Source organism: Mesoplodon densirostris, chromosome 10 (assembly GCF_025265405.1).
Source record: "Mesoplodon densirostris isolate mMesDen1 chromosome 10, mMesDen1 primary haplotype, whole genome shotgun sequence".
Lineage (NCBI taxonomy): Eukaryota > Metazoa > Chordata > Mammalia > Artiodactyla > Ziphiidae > Mesoplodon > Mesoplodon densirostris.
In genome coordinates this window covers 69122028-69143365 of record NC_082670.1, presented here as the reverse complement: position 1 = coordinate 69143365, position 21338 = coordinate 69122028, and the positions used below count along the sequence as shown (strand labels likewise).

Below are 21338 nucleotides of genomic sequence, written 5' to 3'. Positions count from 1 at the left end.
TTTGAGCACTTCTCTGCTTCCTTCTCTCTGCTTATAGCTCCTGGAGGATACCACCATTTTGAATTTTGTGGCTTACCTCCCTTGCCCCTTTTTAAAAACAAACAAACAAACAAAAAATCATTCATTCATTCATTCATTCATTCATTCATTTATTTATTTATTTATGGTTGCGTTGGGTCTTTGTTACTGCGCATGGGCTTTCTCTAGTTGCGGCGAGCGGAGTCTAATCTTCATTGTGGTATGTGGGCTTCTCATTGTGGTGGCTTCTCTTGTTGCGGAGCATGGGCTCTAGGTATGCAGACTTCAGTAGTTGTGGCATGTGGGCTCAGTAGTTGTGGCTCTTGGGCTCTGGAGCACAGGCTCAGTAGTTGGGGCCACGGGCTTAGTTGCTCTGCGGCATGTGGGATCTTCCCGGATGAGGGATCGAACCTGTGTCCCCTGCATTGGCATGTGGATTCTTAACCACTGCATCATCTGGGAAGTCCCCCTTGCCATTTTAAAGTAGACTTTTCAGATGTATCTATAAAAAATTTTTGTTTGAGGTGCAGAGAAACGGATTCATACAGCATGCAATATTCTGTAACTTTATTTTTTTACATAGCATTATGTTTGCTAAGATTGATAATTTTTGTTGCATTTGGCTGCACTTGATTTCTTTCATTGTGGTATATGCCATTATGTGAACATGCCGGTTTATCCAGCCTGGCCACAGGCATTTCGGTTGTTGGCAGTTTTTTGCTCTTATGAATGTCTGTTCAATGAACATTCTTCTGATTCTCAGAGTACACATGTGCAGAAGTTTCTCTAGGGTTTATTCTTAGGTGTACAGCGGCTAGGCATAGGGGATACAAATATTTTATTTTTCAAGCTTTATTTCAATGCTTTATTTTTTCTGACATACTTTTTTTTTCTGACATACTTCTCATCTAATATAATTTTTCTTCCTCCTACAAAGGCAGATTTTTTTGTTTTGCTTCATTGCAATGTCTTCAGCACCTAGAACTATACTTGATGTATAAGTTCTTGGTAAATATTTGATGATTGAATGAAATGCTTTTCAAATTGATCATACCAATTTATATTTTCATTAGCAGTGTACAAAAGTTTGTTTTGACCCACATCTTTGCCTAGACTTGATTTTATCAGACTTCTTATAGTGAGTGTAACATGGTTTCTTACTGTGGTCTTAGTTTTCCTTATTATTGGTGAGGTCAAGCATCTTTTCAGATTGTTTGATTTTTAGATTATTGGGGGTTTTGTTGTTGTTTTTGTTGTCGTCTATAACCATATATTTTTCCTTGCTGTGGCAGGTGGATGGAGAGCTAGAAGCTCTGATGGAGAATGGTGAGGGTCTCTCTGATAAAAACCAGGTGCTCAGCTTATCCCGGCTAATGGTTAGAATTGAAACTTTGGAACAGAAACTTACCTGTCTCAAGCTCATCCAGGTGAACACTTTGATATTAATTTATTTTTTATTTCTGAATTTGAGGTGGGACATTTAAACTACAATCCAGAATGATGAATGGAAAAGGAATAATTCTGATACGAGAAAAGTTACTCGTTTTTAAAATGGATATGTGAGTTCTATATGACTTTGAAAACTTGTACTCTTAAAAATGTCTTAAGAGTTCAGCATCATTTAATCTATTAGTAGATACTGTGTGTTTTCTCTCTAGTCAAAGAACATGGTGGAATTTTTTTTGTATGTGTAAGAATTCATGACACTTGATAGAGGGTCTCTCCCCACCGCCACTTGATTATTAGCATGGCAAGGCCATTTTTACCACAGGATCTCAAAGCAAGGAATTTTAACAGTAATCATACTTACTCCAGTTTATTAAATATTCCACAAGAAGTTGGATAATAAAAGATTTTTAGATTTTTTTTATAGTTTTAGCTTTTTCAGTAAAAATGGTGAATATAATTTTTTTTCTTAGTCCTTCAAAATTTGAACTTTAGTAAAGTCCAGGTTGACATTTTAAGTATCAAAAAAGATTATAATCTCTGACTTTAAAGCATTTATTAATTGCACAGTTCTAGTAGATTAGTCAAAATAAAATTTCTAGGTTTCTTTTTGAATATAAATGAACTCTTTAGTCCTCTCTGTGGGCCCTCTTTAACGCTCTCTCTGGTATTATGTGTCTCCCTCCTCCCATCCCCCAATACACTGCATCCTGCTTTGCTTCCCCCATGGAAGAATACACATTCACAGTCTTGCCTGAAGTCCTTTCTGGAACGTCATGGGCTGTCTTTGTTGTGGATCTGGATGGCAGAACTAGGTGATGGCCGGGAAAGTAACCGGAAGCTTCAGGAAGAGGTCAGTTCACATTCAGCTGACCTGTTGTTTCTTAAAACCACCGTATTTATTATTTAGGTTGAGGGTATTGTGATAATATCAGTGATAATGAATTTAGCACTATATTTACCACTCATTAAATAATTGCATCATTTTATCATCCCACTATCATTCCTATAACTGTAACTTTACATACACCTTGCTGGAAGTGAATTTGCCCAGTGGTTTTCCCTATGGTATCTTTTAAAGCTTAGTACTACATAGTTGGGAACTGCAAGAGCAAGATATACTAGTATCATAGTTAAGTGAAAGATCCAGTGTGTTGCTAAAACCATAATTTTAAAAAGATAGGAAACCATATGGAACTTAAATTCTGGGGTTCTAAAAAATTATGAAGGAGCTGAATTCTGGATGACAAGAGTAAGAACATTTTGAGGAGTAAATTGTTTTAAAAGATCTAAATAGATGTTCATTGACCATGTCGTTAGTGGAATTGTTATATTTATACCGTCCCATGAAATACACAATATTTTCTAATTTGGTTTAAATGTAGTTCTTTTTAATCATAAGTGCTAATATAATCCCCAAGTCATTTAATAATATACTTTTAAAAACAAAAACGTGAGTGGGCAAATGAGTGATTGTCTTGCCTCCATCCTTCTCCCAGGAGATTCAGCAATAAGTAGGAGTTGGGGAAGCCTTGGGGTTTCTGTAGGACTACACTGGGGGAGTACTTTGGAGGAAATTCTTGGATTTCAGAGTGTGGGATGGGGGTGGTTATCTCAGAATGAAGAGAGTGTTTCTCTTTGCTAGACAGCTGTTTGTCAACGGCTAAGGAGGTTAAGTAATATATGCATTTTTTGTTTGTATGCAAGACATTTAAATATATATTGTTGCTTAGTTCCCAAGCCTTTATCACAGTCACTTGGGAAACTTTTTAGAAAAACATACCCAGGATGAGGTCCAGTAGTGTTTATATTTTAAAAAAATCTACCTGGGTTTGAGAACTACTGGTGGAGAATATTAATTAAACTAGTCCTATTTTGATGTGTGAGCAGTCACCTGCTTCACATTTTATTCTTGCTGGTCAGGCTTATTAAAACACTTTTCTGGGACTTCGCTGGCGTTCCAGTGGTTGAGACTCTCAGCTTCCACTGCAAGGGGCACAGGTTTGATCCCTGGTTGGGGAACTAAGATCCCACATGCCTCATGGTGCAGCCAAAAAAATAAAAAATCAAACACTTTTCCTTCCATACTAGAGGAAAGTAATATTATGACATTTAAATCCGTCCGTGGTTACAAGATTTAGGTCTTAATTTAATAAGACAGTAAAAAAAAGCACTGCTTCTGCAGAATTGATCTGAGTCCCATGGAGAGGCTTGGAAAGTCAACTGTACAAAGTGATGTTTGTTTTTTTTTAAATTATGTTTAATCAGATTATAAAGACTTTGGAACATTTACCCATTCCTACTAAAAATATGTTGGAGGAAAGCAAAGTACTTCCTATTATTCAACGTTGGTCTCAAACCAAGACTGCTGTCCCTCAGCTGAGTGAAGGAGATGGGTATTCTAGCGAGAATACATCACGTGCTCACACACCGCTCAACACACCTGATCCTTCCACCAAACTGAGCATAGAAGCTGATACAGACACCCCCAAGAAGCTAATGTTTCGCAGACTTAAAATTATAAGTGAAAATAGCATGGACAGTGCAATCTCTGATGCTACCAGCGAGCTAGAAGGCAAGGATGGCAAAGAGGACCTTGACCAGTTAGAAAACGTCCCTGTAGAAGAAGAGGAAGAGTTACAGTCACAACAGCTACTCACACAACAGCTGTCTGAATCTAAAGTTGATAGTGAAATTGCTGTGGAGGCCATTAAGCTACCCACATCTGAACCAGAGGCTGACACTGAAATAGAGCCTAAAGAGAGCAATGGCACAAAACTAGATGAACCTATTGCTGAGGAAACACCATCCCAAGATGAAGAGGAGGGTGTATCTGATGTGGAGAGTGAGAGGAGCCAGGAACAGCCAGATAAAACAGTAGATATAAGTGATTTGGCCACCAAGCTCCTGGACAGTTGGAAAGACCTAAAGGTAAGAAAACATTTCTGTTCATTTTAACCTGAATTACCCAGGTTTAGAGTTCTATAAACCTTCAGTCGAATTACCTACTTTTCTAGCTATGTGTATTTTTGAAAAATGGAATACTATCTCTCTGTCAGCTAATTATAAATGTCTTTATAAATAAATAATGTCTTTTAAACCTTGGCCAGAAATACCAGCCAAACTAATATACAAACATCCCCCTTTTCCTTGTTTACAAAGGTATATCACAACAGTAAATTCAGTCATTCAAGTGGTCTTTACATTAAAAACAAAAATCCTTTTAGTAACCAATATGGATTCTACATTGGAGCCTATGTAAGAAAAAAATGAATGTTTAAAATAATTGGAAATTAATTTATTGGATTAACTAGAAATTAATTAAAAATAAAATTAATTGGAAGCCAAGGTAATTTTGCAACTTTTCATCAAAAATGATTGAACATATAAAGCTATAGAATCATGCTTGTTAGCTTGGTGGAATGTCTCATGACAAAAACAAACAAAAACTATTGAACGTAAATACCTGTTCCAGTAAAACAACATTATATGGAGCTAGTTCATATTCAGTTTTATTATTGTTTCTGAAATAGGCCTACTTTTAAATGCCTATTTTTCTGGCCAGAAGATGTTATCAAGAAGAAAAATATAGAGTTCTGGAACCCTTACATCTAATACTTGCATAATCACTTGTTAAAGTATATAGCATGATGTGCAGGGTTTTCTTTGCAGAGAACCCAGTCTGGGTCTTGGATAAACACAGAAGTGAATAAAAGGATGAGCCTAGGAGAGATGTGGCAAATTCTGATTGTAAGTGGGATCCTGGGATCCAGGTCTTGAGGACTCTGTGGGAACAGGTTACTACCTAGCCTCTGTTTTTCTGTTCCTTCTTTCTTGCGCCAGAGGTGAAGCAACCAGATAAACCAAGAATACAGATTTGCAGCAAAATGGACACCTGAGTCTTCTCTGTTCCCAATTATGACTACAAAGCTCACCCATTATATCCTACCATTTGACCCATAGGGAACTATCCTTATACTGAGCAGAATGAGTAGTTGGTTGGTTGTGCACTGTGCTTATTTTTGCATTTGTAATTTACTGTGTTGAGACCCTTCTTTAAGTATGGTGTGGTTTCAGCTCTCATTTACCCATTTGAGCTCTTACTCATGCTACTCTTTGATCACCTACAGTTCAGCATAAACTCAGCCTTATTATTTGAAATCTGACCTTTTTATAATAAAAGGAAAGATTCAGAGTAAATCTGTTTATGATACAACATGTGAACGCAGGAACTGGAGTTGCAATTAATTGAAAGACCTGCTGGGACAGTCCTTTGTGTGAACCTTTATTTAAGGCCTGCTTTGTGATGGCACAGGAGTCCCTGGATGAAGTCCCTCTTGTGTTTGGAGACTGCTAGTAGAGCCTGTACTATGATTGGCTCAGTAAGGAAGGTGGAAATGGAGACAGACACTCAGGTGAAGGTAGAAAAGACCTTACAGACATAGTTTTATAGAGAGGGGGGTTGTAGACCTAGTAGTTCACTTTTGCCTGAGAAGGCTCTGGTTGACGTAATTAAAAAAAAAAAAGACATAATCATCTTAATTTCTTAAAAACCTGTCTCTTCTTAAAATCTGAAATAAGTAAATGTTTTTGTTTCTCTGTATGATAGTTTTTTTAATTATAATTGTAATGATATAAATTATTCTCTGGAATATCCTTAACTCAATTAGATATAACTGGTACTTTAAACTCACACTCCAGACATAAATGTTTTTGAGTCCTACAAAATTATTTCTTCCCTTGCTTGTCCTCTTCACTCCTATCTGAAAGATCAAAGTGGTTGCACAGTACTATGTAGACTGATGATCCTCTTGACTTGAGGTTTAAAATTTTATTTGTACCTAAAATATATTCTTAACGTTCATACTTTGGATTTATCCCAATTCTTAGCATCAAGGAAGTTATTAAATAAAATTCTCCTTCCTCAAACTTTATAGTTTGCTCTGGAATCATTACCCATCTAGAATTGCATTACTGAGAAATGTTTTTGCTTTCCTGAACTGTGATGTTTTGTTACGCATTGATGCTGGGGTTCTTAATTCATCTATCATTCTAATTAACATTCACCATGGTTCTAATTTCAAAACCGGTTATAGTTGTCCTTAAAAAATATACTTCAGCTAAGGAACCCATAATTTGAACATGTTTTAGAGAAACACCTTGACTTGATGTGATTACTATATATCCATCCTATTCCCGGCATTGAAAGAGTTAACTACTTCTGTCTGACTTCCACCTGTGTGTTCAAGTAGATGTTGGCAGAAAAGAAAACGTGTTATTCAACCAACCTTTATTAAGCACCTGTTGCCAAGCATGTGTTAGTTGCTGATGTTAATTTCAAGATTATACTAAAAAGCATTTATCTAAGATTGTGGTTATGTTAGCCACTCCAAGCTTCCCTGACCTTCCTGGGCCACTGTAACATTGCTGGACATGTGTTCCACTTGTCCTTTCTACATACTGGATGGAGTGAAGAACTGAAAGAGGTTGCTTCAGATTTCTTAATCTTGATTTTGCTGTGAAGGCAGACTATAGGGATCATCAGTAAATGAAAGAGGGTGGGAGGGAAGGGAATGAAGCTTCATGAATTACTCTTTGTCCTCCCAGATCTGATGATGATCCCCCTTGTAACTTGAACCATTTCCATCTAGCTTCTCAGGGCAGCAAGGAGCTTGTTAACATCACCAGCTGACCATGTGTCTCCTTTTCTCAACTCCATTTTCAACTTCGTGCTGAAGAAAAACAAGAACCTAGCGTGCATTCTGTGAAGAAAACAGGAAGATGGTTGGGAAGTTGGATGATGCATGAAAAATATAATAGGTGAAAAGAGGACAGAGGTGGTTAACTCACTGGCACCGGCGTTATTTTGGTGCGTCCATTGCCGACAATGGATGTCGTTCTGGGAAAATCCCGACTCCTGGCGAGAAAGGATTAAGTGAGCTACTTTTTCTATACCTCTATACACAGGACCACTGCCTTGGTTCCACAAGGCTTACACATTTTTTACTCCTAAAGTAGACCTCAACAAGAAACATCACTTAGCACATTGCTACACATGAGCATGTATTCATTTTCACATGCAAATTAACTAGGCTACATTTTCAGCAGGGACATGTGCGTATATTTCTGTTTGTAAAAGGAATTACTGTACATCACCCCTCTTGCTGAAAATATACCCGACACTTCACAGGGCAAAACAGCTGCTTATAAGTGATGATTAATTATAAACTTGACTGGAAAATCTTCATTTGGATCATGAGAAGAAGAGGTAAGGTTCCCATGAATTTGGCAGTTTCAGTTGCAATTAAACAGCTGAGAGATTGTGATGGCTAGTGATTCCAGAGCCTCTCTTATAAACACTTAGGTTACAGGATGTGTGTCTCCTTATAGTGAAGTCTGAGTAGTTACAGTTACACCTGGATTAGATGATTTAGGGACATTTTGTACATGTGATAAGTTGGACTTTTCTTAAGAACCATCCTTATTATCTTTTTCATCTTTATCTCGAGACATTATCTTTAATTAAGCATATTATTTTCCTAGAAAGTTAAGCATTGAACTCTCTACAGAAGTTTTAAATAATTCAGAGAGTTACCCAACTGAAAAGTTTTGAGTCTGGGGAACTCCCTGGTGGTCCAGTGGTTAGGACTCTGTGCTTCCACTGCTGGGGGCCTGGGTTCAATCCCTGGTCGGGGCACTAAGATCCCAAAAGCCACGTGGTCAAAAAAAAATAAAAACAAGTTTTGAGTCACTGCTTGAAATTTTGGTTCCTAAGTAATATGTGAAATCTGCTATGCAACATTTCAAAATGAAATGATGTGCCCTGAATTTCTGTAATAAATTTCAAAATCCTTAGTAGACATTATTCTGTATCCAAAAGGATCAGTATTACTTATCCTTTTGTGTAAAATACAGAATTGCCCCCAAAGAGCACTATTTTAGGTACCACTACATTGAATTTTTGTAATAAGAATCTCATTTGATAAAAGGCAAACATGGTCTAAAACTTATTAGTAGCCTGGTTTCTTTATTATCAGATAATACTTTCATCTAAATTATGGGGTGGCCTAATCTGCCCCGCTGCCTTTTTTCATAAATGAAGTTTTGGGGGGAGCCCAGCCAAGTTCGTTCATTTACATACGTCTGTGGCTGCTTTTGCACTGCACTGGTAGAGTTGAGTAGTTGCATCAGACTGGATGGCCAACAAAGCCTAAAATACTTACTGCTTTGTCCTTTACAGAAAAAGTTTGCCAACACCTAATCTAAATGATAAAGTACAGAATCTGGCTGCTCTAAACATTCTGATTTTGAATGAAGTCATTGTGACACTTTATTCTTTTGGGTGAGCTCTTAATTCTGTTTCCCTAAAGACATAATGACCATGTTTCCATACCTCATGAAGTTACTGTTCTTAAAAAAAAAGTCTTGACTCTGTTTAGGAAAAGTTACTTTAAGTGATTTGGATATAGGACTATCTGAGAAGTGGGAGAGTATATACATTATAGAATTACTGGGCTAGAAGACACCTGTAAGGAATGTCGTTCTTCCCTCAGGACCATGATCAAGTTAGTCGGAAACTTAAGAGACTTTTCGAGTACAGATAAGTTGGTATAATCTAGTTTTATATATAACCATAATGAAAATATATAAATTTTCCTTCTTAATGTTCTTAACTTTTGATTTTGATGTAATTTCAGACTTACAGGAAAACTGCAAGAATACTGTTCTTTATGTATTCTTCATGTAATACACATCCAGTGACAGATGTATGTTAAAAACATTAAAAATTCCTCTAAACCCTTCATCGAGATTCCCCAGTGTTAACATTTTACCAAATTTACCTTAACATTTTCTCTTAATTTCTTTTTAACTTTTAAAGAATAAGTTACAGATATCATGCCCACTGCGCCTAGATATTTTTAGTGTGTATTTCCTAAAAACAAGGACATTCTTCTTTATGACTTCAGTGTACTTATCAAAATCAGCAAATTACAGTGACACAATACTATTAATCTGTTAAACAGACCTCATTCAGATTTTGCCAGTTGTGCACATAATGTCCTCTATAGAAAAAAGAAAATTTCTGATCCAGAATCTAACCTGAGATCAAGCATTATTTACATTGAGTTGTATCTCTTTAGTATCCTTTAATCTGCAATAGTTAGTTCCTCAGTCTTTGGCTTTTATAAACTTCACATTTTTGAATATTTTTAAATTTTTTAGAATATTCCTCAATTTGGGTTTGTCTGAAGTTCTGTTTGGAATGTTTGTTTATCCCATTACTGGCATTGTCAACTTCAGTCACTTGGTTGAGTTGGTGTCTGCCAGGTTTCTCCAATGTAAACTCACTATTTTCCCCTTTATAATTAAAGAGTATAATATAGGAGCACCTTTGGAAATAATAAATACTCTTTTGTGTAATTTATCCATCCTGTGAATTTGCCTGAATCTTGTACAACTCTGATTGTTAACAAATGGTGATTTTCTAATCCATCATTCCTTTTTCTGTATTTCTATACAGTGGTAGCAGTCTAAACAGGTTATTAAAATTACTTGCTTAGATGCTTATTTCTCCTCACAGGACCATGAGATCTTCAAGGGCAGAGACCATTCCTTAATCGTTGGTAGTAAGAGTTACTTTTATCATGGTATCTTTTTAGTAATGGTTGTAGTAAGTTACCACTTAATAATAGTGAATGACTACTCTGTGCCCCCTACAATCTGTGCTACATTCAGTATCCAGAGTGATCTTTTTGGAAATGTACATCTGTTCATGTCAAAGTCCTATTTAAAAGTTTTAAATGGTTCCTCATTACATTGTTAAGTTAAACCCATTTTTCTTAACAAGGCTTGCATACCATGCCATGACCTTATTTATGTATGCATTTTCACCTCAAGAGTTTCTGGCCTACCAGAGGGACAGTGCTATTAATGTTCACACACACACACACACTCTCTCTCTCATTGACTTGTTTCTGAGAAGACTTGCTTTTGTTTAGATGTCTCCTCTCATTTAAGTTTCATCCTTTCCCCTGAAAACCATTCCTGTTCCTCCAAGACAGAGTATTCTGCCTTTTCTTCATGCTCCCATAACATCCTTTCCAATCATAGCAGATAACATTTCATAATTGTACATTGTGCAGAGGCAGAGACTGTGTCTGTCTTGGTCACTTGAGTCTCCTCAGGGCACTGTGAGAGAGTACTATGTAGTTTGGTACTTCATAAATATTTGAATGATGAAGTGAAGAAGGTCCTTCTTTTTCCATGGTACCACACTGCTGCTATTTTTTTTTAATTTAAATTTAAATTTTTTGGCCGCACACCATGGCATGTGGCGTGTTCGCTGAACAGGGACCGAACCCACGCCCCTCCGTAAGCACGGAGTCTTAACCACTGGACCACCAGGGAAGTCCTGATTCTTCTTGAATCCATAATGTGTATATTTTATTTGATAGGTGGTCAGAAAATACTTGAATGAGTGTCATGTAATCTTTACAACCCTGTAAAGTAAGTGGTGGTGTTTTTATCAACTGTAAAAGGGAAACAAACAGGCCCATGAGTTTGTAACTTAACTTTAAATGACACAGCTGAAAATTATCTTCTGATTTAATCCTATGTTCTTTCCATTCCTTTTTCTGATCCAGCAAATAGTGATTGCTACGTCCTTGCTAGACAGTTCATGCAATTATGTATCTTTGCTGCATACTTTTCAGACTTCTCTCAATCTGTTTCTGTTTTAATAACTGTAATAAGTTCAAATTCATTCTTAAATCATAGAAATTATCATTTTAGTGTTTTGTTCAAGTATCTTTTTTCCTTAATGCTGCAGAGATCAACCTGTGATCTATGATTGAATTTCAAGGGATTTTCAGAACGCTTGAAATCATATGTAAAACTGTGGGGTTTTCTGGGGCAAGGGTCCACAAATATGAGCAGTTTCTCAAACAGGGGTGTGTATATATGTGGGTTGGGAAAAGAACGAATTGTGGTCCAAAAAGTGTTTTCTGGATGGTCTTAGCTGCAGCGTTGTATTGACTAGTGCAACATACAACTTCAGTGAAGTCTCTTGGAGGGCTGTGGTGATTTTTATGTTTTAATTAGAAAAATTATAGGGAGGTAAATTTGAAAGTGTAAAAGAAAATCTTAGATTTGGAATTAACTTGCCTAGAAAACAGAAATCTGAAATTTGAGAAACATTTAATCATCATGACCTTGATTATTCTTCAGTGATTACTTACCAGAATAAAACTTCAATTTTTCTACACACATATTTTACTACCTGGCTGGGGAGGCCTTGAAAGCAGGCACATGTGTCAGGTGTTCACCTTGTGCTTCAGTACTAGTGGAAGCCCGGCACATTTTAGATGCGTGTTGAATAAAACCGAGTGTTGTTAAGGTAGAGTTTTTGAATTAGACTCAAGGTGGGTAAGGCTAGAGAAGGAGGAATTTGGGGGGACAAGTTTAAACTGAATGGCAGGGACTTCCCTGGTAGCGCAGTGGTTAAGAATCTACCCACAAATGCAGGGGAGATGGGTTCGAGCCCTGGTCTGGGAAGATCCCACTTGCTGCGGAACAACGAAGCCTGTGCGCCACAACTACTGAGCCTGCACTCTGGAGCCCTCAAGCCACAACTACTGAGCCTGCGTGCCACAACTTCTGAAGCCCACACGCCTGGAGCCCGTGCTCCGCAACAAGGGAAGCCACCGCAATGAGAAGCCCGCGCACCACGACGAAAAGTAGCCCCCACTTGCTGCAACAAGAGAAAGCCTGGGCACAGCAATGAAGACCCAGTGTGGCCAAAAATAAATAAATAAATTTATTATTTTTTTAAAAAGAGAGAGAAATGGAATATTACCAGCACCCCGGATGCCTTCCTTTAAAAATAAAAAATAAACTGAATGTCAGTGAACTAGGAAAGCTTTTTAAGGTATGGTACTTGCTAAATAGTATTTAGAAGTTGCCTTGGGAATCCCCATGTTCCTTAGGCCTTTGCCTGAGACTTTACAGCCCCTCATTCTTTACCTTGAATGCACAGAAGTCTTTTGGTACTGTGTCTAGGGCTGCTTCTGAGGCATGTTACCTTTTCTTTTAATTTTTAAAATAGACCATTCCTGCACACGACAAAATTCAAAAGGCATACTGCAAAAGGCAACATTTCACTCCTAACCCTGCCCCGTGTCCTGTTCCCTGGAGGCAACCAATACAACTAGTTTGTTGTTAGCATTCTAGAGATAATTTGTGCATATTATGTGTATATATTTTGCCTTTTTTACAAAGCTGGCACCACTGTTTAGCTCCTTTTTACTTAATATATTGTAAAGATTATTTCATACCAGTTTATGAAGAATTTATCTTTCATAACTGCATAGTATTTTATTGTATAAATATACCATAGTCAGTTTATCATAATCATATATTAATCACTCTTCTATTTCGGCCATTTAGGTTGATTACTTTCTTTAGCTTAGCAGCAAGTAACTTTTTGAACATGTTCACATATGTGGGATATATATGTTGGATAAATTACTAAAAGTTGTGTATCTGAGTCATAGTCTGTGTTATTTGTAATTTTGATAGGTACTGCCAAATCTCTCTTCATAGTTGTACCAGTTTAACTCTCATCAGCAATGTTTATGTGTAAGAGTGCCTGTTTCACTACATCCTGGCCAACACAGGTGTTGTCTAACTTTATGTTGGTCAGACTGATAGGCAAAAATGGAATATTGTTACAGTTTTAATTTGCATTTCTCTTATGCATGAAGTATTGAATATATTTACGTTTATATTTCCTATTGTAAGAACTATGTCCATATCCTTTGCCCATTTTTCTGAGTGGCTGAAAACTGAAATTGGATCTTATTATCTTTTGTTTGTTGGGAGCCCAGCTGTCTGAAGTTAGAGTGTTTCTTCAGGGGTTTAAAAGAATAAATAAAATTATTCTACTCCCTTTTCCCCTTACTCTCCCTTCCTCCGCCCCTCTCATGTGTGTGATTTTATAAAACTTCCAGACATGTGTATTATCTTCTAAGTTATTTTTCCAGTCAAATCTCAGGACCTCTGTGACCTAATGGAGATACCCCTACTCCCACTTTTTGTAATACAATTTATGAGATAAAATCATAGACTCTTAACACTTCACAGGGGTATGATGATCGAGGTACAGTTCTTCCTTCTGTTAAAGGAAGCTAAATCCGGGTTATAGAACCATTACCACTGAAAGCATTTCACAGAATTATGCTGAGGGAAAAGGAGCCTAGGGTATTTACATATCAGTATTTGCCCAGTAATTAATTAATTAATTCCTTCCTTCCTTCCTTCCTTCCTTCCTTCCTTCCTTCCCTCCCTCCCTCCCTCCTTCCTTCCTTCCTTCCTTTTTCTTTTTTTTCTTTTTAACCTTAGAGTGGTATAGGGCCATAGACATTGAAGTTATATGTTGTATGTTCATTTTTTAAATTTTGTTGTTGTTAATCAAGAAAATGGATTTTAAAAATCTTTATGCTAGTATATAGAATTATGAATCAGGTTCCAAGACAGTCATATATATTACCCAAAGATGTGCTTCTATTTCTCTAGATCAAGGGTTGGCAATTTTTTTCTGTAAAAGGTCAGATAGTAAATATTAAAATACTTAAATTTAAAATGTGACTGTGAGGCCTCAGTTTCCTCCTCCCTTCTTCTTCCCTTCTTTCTGCCTTTTTCTTCCCCTTCCTTTTAATTCTTCCCTCCCCTTTTCTCCCTCTTTAAAAATGTAAAAAACCATTCTTAGCTGGGGTTGAAGAGGCGCTTAAAGAACCAGGCTGCAGGTCAGAGTTTAGGGTGTAGTTTGCTGACCCCTGCACTGGTGTGTGGAATTGTGAATCAGGTTTCTTTACAGTCTGATATTACCCAGATATAAGTGTTTTAATATCCTTAGCCTAAATGACTAACAGAATTGATTTAACCATGTATTTTCCAAGATGATTTGTCTGTAAGCCATACGGTTTCAATGGGAACCAAATGAGCTTAGTTTTTTCTGTTGTCATTTTTTGGCTGCACCGCACAGCTTGCAAGATCTTAGTTCCCCCACCAGGGATTGAACCCAAGGCATGGCAGTGAAAGTGCCAAGTCTTAACCACTGGACTGCCAGGGAATTCCCGAGTTTATTTATTTATTATCATTTTATTTCTCTGAGTTCTTACCTCTTTTTCTAGATTTTCAGTGTTCAGTAAATTCATGTAAATAATTTGGTTTCTTTGCTTCTAACCCTGAAACTTCACAAATACCTGAAAATCCTAGGAAAAAGGATTTTTTTAAATGGAGTTTAAAATGGGGTTTTAAAAAAATCTTCTAATACATTCAGTTATCTTGGAGAAGCTTATCTCTCACATGTAACTAAATAAACATTCATATATACATATATACATATACACACGTATATGGTATTCTCAGTATCTTCACAGTTTCAAAATTGCTTAGAGAAACAAAAATTATGACAAAAAACATTAGTGAACTGAACACTTAAAAAAATTCTTATTCAAAGGTCCCTTCTCAGTTAACATCAGCATGTATCGTTGTCCAATGGGTTATTTTCTTTTTCAGCCAGTCTCACTGTTATAAAAGTTGGCGGGCCTATTATGAAATTAAAATGCACTGATTTCATAAAGTCAGTAAAAATAATATTGAAGTTGTAAAGGAAATATATAAGACCACTAGTGTAATAGAAGCATTTTCAGAAAAAGTAATGAAAAGATTCTGAGATACTCTTGGGAAAAGAATGTTGCATCATGTTATCAGTTAATTATTTGGAAAAAGTATACCAAAAAATATCAACAATTGACTCATCTTTTGGGGGGAAGAGTTGGTGAAGTTTTGTCTCATGTATTGATTTTGGGATTACAAATTAGTGAGTTGGTGAATTTGCAGATACAGAACCTCTGAATAATGAGGATAAATGGAATCATGAAATCTGTGGCTTTTTGTGTCTGGCTGCTTTTACTTAGCATAGTGTTTTCAGGCTTTATCCATGTTGTGGTATGTATCAGTTGTTAATTACACTTTATAGCTGAATAATACTCCATTGTATGGATATCATTTTCTACATATCGTTATATGAGCCAGTATGAAATTGGATGGGAGACGGATGGATAAACACAGATGCAGAATTGCTAGATCATAGTCTTTGTTTCTTATTTGATGCTCTTTGCCTTTTTAATCAAAGGTATTTTATGTTTCTTTAATTCTGGAAAACTCATCTTCATTATTTCTAAAAAAGTTCCTTCTCTCCTAGAATTCCTTTTACCTGGAGTTGGCACTTTAACTTCTAGCCTCCATATCGCATAACTTTGCTTTCACATTTCTTTCTGTCCCTTCCTGCTGCTTTTTTTTTTTTTTTTTTTTTTTTTTTGCGGTACGCGGGCTTCTCACTGTTGTGGAGCATAGGCTCCGGACGCGCAGGCTCAGCGGCCATGGCTCACAGGCCCAGCCGCTCTGCGGCATGTGGGATCTTCCCAGACCGGGGCACGAACCCCTGTCCCCTGCATCCGTAGGCGGACTCTCAACCACTGCGCCACCAGGGTAACCCCCCTTCCTGCTGCTTTTTATCTCCTCTTCCAGCTGTAAAAATGGCACCTTGCTCAGAGTCTCTTTCTCTTTTTTGTTCTTAGTATTGCTGTCATTTAGGAATAAAGATTTGTTTGACACATACACTACACAATTTTATCTGTACTTGCTAATAACAAGGAAAAGTAGTCTTAATTGTAAAAAGTAAATCTGTTATTACAGAATATATAATCTGATCTGTATATAATAAAAGGTAAAAAATTATACTCTCATTGTAAATTACTTTGTTCTCAAAGTCTTGTTTAGCTAAAGAACAATCTATATCAGTGTTAAATTTTTACACTTTCCAGAAAAAGTATTGGTTTGTAATTTTGTTTTAATCCTGTTTTTTACTACAGTCTATTCTGTTTGAGTCTATTCTATATCATTTGAGATGTGTTAAAAATATGCTGGAGTACTTTGCCAACAAACTTCCAATGAGTACTTTTTGAGACTGTTGGAAGAAAACATCCCAGTTTAGACCCATTTAGTGTGACCTATTAGCAGTAGGTAACTTTTTCAAGTGTTGTGTTTTTTTTTAACTAAAAATGGGTAGTATAAAAACCGTATAATTAAAAGTGAACTTCTTTTTCCCATAAGGGAATCTGTTTACTCAGAATCTATTTACTGTACTTTAAATATAATCTAACTGCTTTTGGGGAATAGTGATTCACATAGCGTAAAGACAAAAACATCGAACTCATAGCTATATAATATTTCTTGAGTTAAAATGGTCCTTTGTTTTAGTATCTACATTCCTTTCTTTTCTCCCCAGCTTTATTGTGATATAACTGACATTTAACATTGTGTAAGTTTAATGTGTACACCTGTTGATTTGATACACATGTATATTGCAAACTGGTTACCACCATAGTGTTAGCTAACACCTGCATTATTACCATTTCTTTTTTTCGGGGAGAATATTAAAGATCTATTCTCTTGGCAGCTTTCAAGTATATAATACAGTATTATTAACTGTGTCACTATGCTGTACATTAGATCCCCGGAAATTACTCATCTTATAATTGGAAGTTTGTAACTCTTTGACCAAGTTTGTAACTCTACCTCCCTTCACCCCTGTTTTAGTCTCTGTTTCTATGAGTTCAGCTATTTTGGATTACATATAATAAGTGATATTGTACAGTGTTTGTCTTTCTCTGTCTTATTTCATTTAGCATGATACCCTCAGGGTCTATCCATGTCACAAATGGCAAGGTGCCCTTCTTTCTCCTGATTGAATGATAACCATTGTATACATATACCATAGCTTCTCTATCCATTCATCTCTTGATGGACACTTAGGTGGTTTCTGTATTTTGGCTATTGTGAATAATGCTTCAGTGAACATGGGAGTCAGGCATCTCTTTTGAGATCTGCTTTTCATTTTGTTTGGATACATACCCAGAAGTGAGATTGCTGGCAGGTGTTTATTAAGAAATGGAAAACTTACAGTATGAATCAGGTATAAAGATTTTCCACCTTTTAGTTTCATTTTCCTTCAAGTCAGCCTGTTTTTCTCTATGTACCTTCTCTCTTGGCAATCTCTGACAGTAACACAATATATCGATTGTTTTCTTATGGTTTTCCCAGATTGTGGATCTCTTGCTTTAGCCTATTTCCTGAATTTTAGGTCTATATTTTCGGCTTTCTCTCTCTCTTTTTTTAAAATAAATTTATTTACTTATTTATTTTTGGCTGCATTGGGTCTTCGTTGCTGTGCATGGGCTTTGTCTAGTTGTGGTGAGCAGGGACTACTCTTTGTTACAGTGCGCGGGCTTCCCATTGCGGCGGCTTCTCTTGTTGCAGAGCATGGGCTCTAGGTGCACGGGCTTCACTAGTTGTGACACGTGGGCTCAGTACTTGTGGCTTGTGGGCTCTAGAGTGCAGGCTCAGTAGTTGTGGCACACGGGCTTAGTTGCTCTGCGTCATGTGGGGTCTTGCCGGACAGGGCTTGAACCTGTGTCCCCTGAATTGGCAGGCGGACTCTTAACCACTGTACCACCAGGGAAGTCCCTTCAGGCTTCTCTTGGCTCTCTCCTCCACTTGCCCTTCAGACTCAAGCTAATAATCTTGTTTTATAAGCTGATTCTTCGTCTTTGGTGTACATTTTTGTTAACATCTTCATCATTTTTCAAGTAACCCATAGTCAAAACATGTACCCCTTTTGTGATTTAAAAAATTTCTATTGCTAATTATAACAGTTGCTTTAAAAACACTTTCTAGATAACTAAACTTTTTAGTTAGGGACAGTATTGTTGGAAGATAACTTTTTTGAAATTATGACAGGTTAGAATGACATCTTCAGATCTTTTGCAGGTGTTATTTTATTTATTTATTTATTTTTTATTTTTTCGGTATGCGGGCCTCTCACTGTTGTGGCCTCCCCCGTTGCGGAGCACAGGCTCCGGACGCGCAGGCTCCGGACGCGCAGGCTCAGCGGCCATGGCTCACGGGCCCAGCCGCTCCGCGGCATATGGGATCCTCCCAGACCGGGGCACGAACCCGTATCCCCTGCATCGGCAGGCAGACTCTCAACCACTTGCGCCACCAGGGAGGCCCTGCAGGTGTTATTTTAAATAGCCACCACTGCTTAGTTATTTGCACAGAAGTAGAGCTTGGACACTTGATCTATTTTGAATGCCCCGTTGTTGAATTTATATATATATATTTATTAATCTATGTCTATATCACTTAAATGCTGGATAATTCATTTATAGTAACTTTCGAAAGATTTTCCATCACTCTGTCAGGAATTATTGTTAGGTCTTATAAATTATTGTACCTAGTATGGTACAATGTACACTGTAGACAATTTGAGATGTATTTCACACAATCTAGAATATTGAATTTTAGGCCCTCCACATTGGAGTGTCTTTAACATTCTCTTCTAGTAGACAAAATTTTGAGACCTTATAACTCTGAAAAATACCTTTATTCTATTCTTGTTTGGCAAATCATATAATTACCATTTGGAAATAAATTTTCCTTCAAAATTTTCCTTCAAAATGTTCAAGATGTCATTGCATCATTTTCCAGCTTACAGTGTTGCTATTTAGATACCATTTTGATACCATTTCGACTCCTTTGTGGTGGGAGGTGCTCTGAGCCCTCTCTATCTGGTGACTTAATATGTCTTTCAGTTCTAAAAAATTTTCTTTACTTTTCTTTTTTTTTTATATATACTTTCTTACCCTCAGTTTTCTCTCTCCCTGCTTTCTGGCTACCTGTTAGCAGATGTAGGACTTCTAACTCTTATCCTCTAATTTTATTTTTTTAATCTCCCATTTAGATAAAGGATTAGTGTGAATGAAGGCAACTCAGATAGCATTTTCAGCAATGGATTCTGTGCCATGTGGGTGTGACATTATTCCAAACAGATTTTCATATCATGTAGGCTAACACTATTGCTATTTATTCACAAGACAGAATGATCCTAAGAAATGTTACAGTAATCTTTATAGGGCTGCTTCCTTCTTACTTTTTGTTGTTGTGGGACTTTGGAAAAATTCTGTTGCATTTCAGGGCCTCAAAGTATATAATCTTAGTTTCCAGCTTAAATTTTGTATACAGCTTTGACAATATGAAGAGGAGGATGTTAGTAATTCCAAGTGCTTGGGTGCATGTTGATAGAACTTCCCCATAGTGTTAGGCATACTCTAATAGTCAGTAGCTCTTGGTCACTAATCAGTAGTAATCAGCCATTTTGTGAACATCAGCATACCTAAAATTTTTTTAAATTATTTATTTATTTACTTATTTATTTTGGCTGCACTGGATCTTCCTTGCGGCCTGCGAACTTCTTAGTTGTGGCATGCATGCATGCATGCTCTAGTTCCCCAACCAGGGATTGAACCCCGGCCCCCTGCGTTGGGAGCACAGAGTCTTACCCATTGGACCACCAGGGAAGTCCCTGAATCCTTTTTTAATTTTTTTTAATTTTTTAATTTTTTTTTCTTTTTGCGGTATGCGGGCCTCTCACTGTTGTGGCCTCTCCCGTTGCGGAGCACAGGCTCCGGATGCGCAGGCCCAGCGGCCATGGCTCACGGGCCCAGCCGCTCCGCGGCATATGGGATCCTCCCAGACCGGGGCACGAACCCGTATCCCCTGCATCGGCAGGCGGACTCTCAACCACTGCGCCACCAGGGAGGCCCTGAATCCTTTTTTTAAATTGAAGTATGTTTGACATACAATATTAGTTTCATGTGTACAACTTAGTGATCAGAATACATTTTCTAGTTGGCAGTTGCTCTAAACTTTTGAATGGGATTAAGAATGTATCTTTGAGAAGCATTTTCTCGGTATATTAACCACCACCATAGAATGAGTCCCAAACTTGAGGTCTGTAATAAATTGCTATAAATGTTTGTAGTGAATACTTGTAATGCTGAGACCTTCTGCAAAAGAAACTAAATAAGCTAAAATTGTGTAATTCTTAGTTGACTCAGATATCCCTCGATAACATCTGTTCTGATCACCCTTCATGAATGAACTCTTTTGGAGTGCCTAGGTTTACAGAGTACCTAATGCAACAGTCATTTTCAAACTTTTAAAATTAGCAGAATACCTGTTTTTCCCTATAATGTGGGTAGATGCTGATAAGTGGCGTTCTTTTTCCTGAGTTTGTTAACCCCTCCAAGAGGTGGATAGAGAAGTCAGAGCTAAAAGTGTTAAGTCCTTCCTCTCTTTATCCCTGATTCATACCCACAGGTAGACATTGAATTAGACGACTCCAGGCATCCCTCAGAGGAATAGATTGGAATGTATCCTCTCTACAGACAGAAGCAGCCCAAGAGGAGAAAGAGCCCAGATGGCTCTGAGCTGAGGACAGATATATATAGTTCTGTCTCTCAAATTCTCCCTTGTGAGGAAGGAATGAGTGAGGGCTGTTAAGAGAAGCCAGTAGTTCAGTGATGTCCACCTTCTCTGGACATCAGAATCATCTGGGGAACTAAGAAATACAGATGGGGCTTCCCGGGTGGCGCAGTGGTTGAGAGTCCGCCTGCCGATGCAGGGGACACGGGTTCGTGCCCCGGTCCGGGAAGATCCCATGTGCCGCGGAGCGGCTGGGCCCGTGAGCCATGGCCGCTGAGCCTGCGCGTCCGGAGCCTGTGCTCCGCAATGGGAGAGGCCACAACAGTGAGAGGCCTGCGTACCGCAAAAAAAAAAAAAAAAAAAATACAGATGCCTGGGACCCATTCCCAGAATTTTAGATTCAATTTGTTTTGTATAGTGTATCTATAAAAGTTGCCTGGAGTGGTTTAATTCTGCAGCCAGAATTGAGAATCCCAGCTGTAGTG

General features: G+C 37.6%; 1 protein-coding gene across 3 annotated transcripts in view; it reads left to right on the top strand.

Annotated features, from left to right (window-relative positions):
* Positions 1-21338, top strand: part of SETD2 (SET domain containing 2, histone lysine methyltransferase) — a 122559-nt gene that overhangs the window by 63888 nt on the left and 37333 nt on the right. The window contains exons 10-13 of one of the 3 annotated variants that reach the window (XR_009533525.1): positions 1311-1445; positions 2198-2317; positions 3733-4395; positions 7116-7284. Coding sequence is in view for 2 of the 3 variants with exons in the window: in XM_060109192.1 (XP_059965175.1) it covers positions 1311-1445; positions 2198-2317; positions 3733-4395; positions 7116-7232 (1035 nt within the window). In the remaining variant the exon portion in view is untranslated. Of the gene's footprint in view, positions 1-1310; positions 1446-2197; positions 2318-3732; positions 4396-7115; positions 9893-21338 lie in introns of those variants that run through there. The other 2 variants (XM_060109192.1, XM_060109191.1) reach the window with 2 other exon arrangements.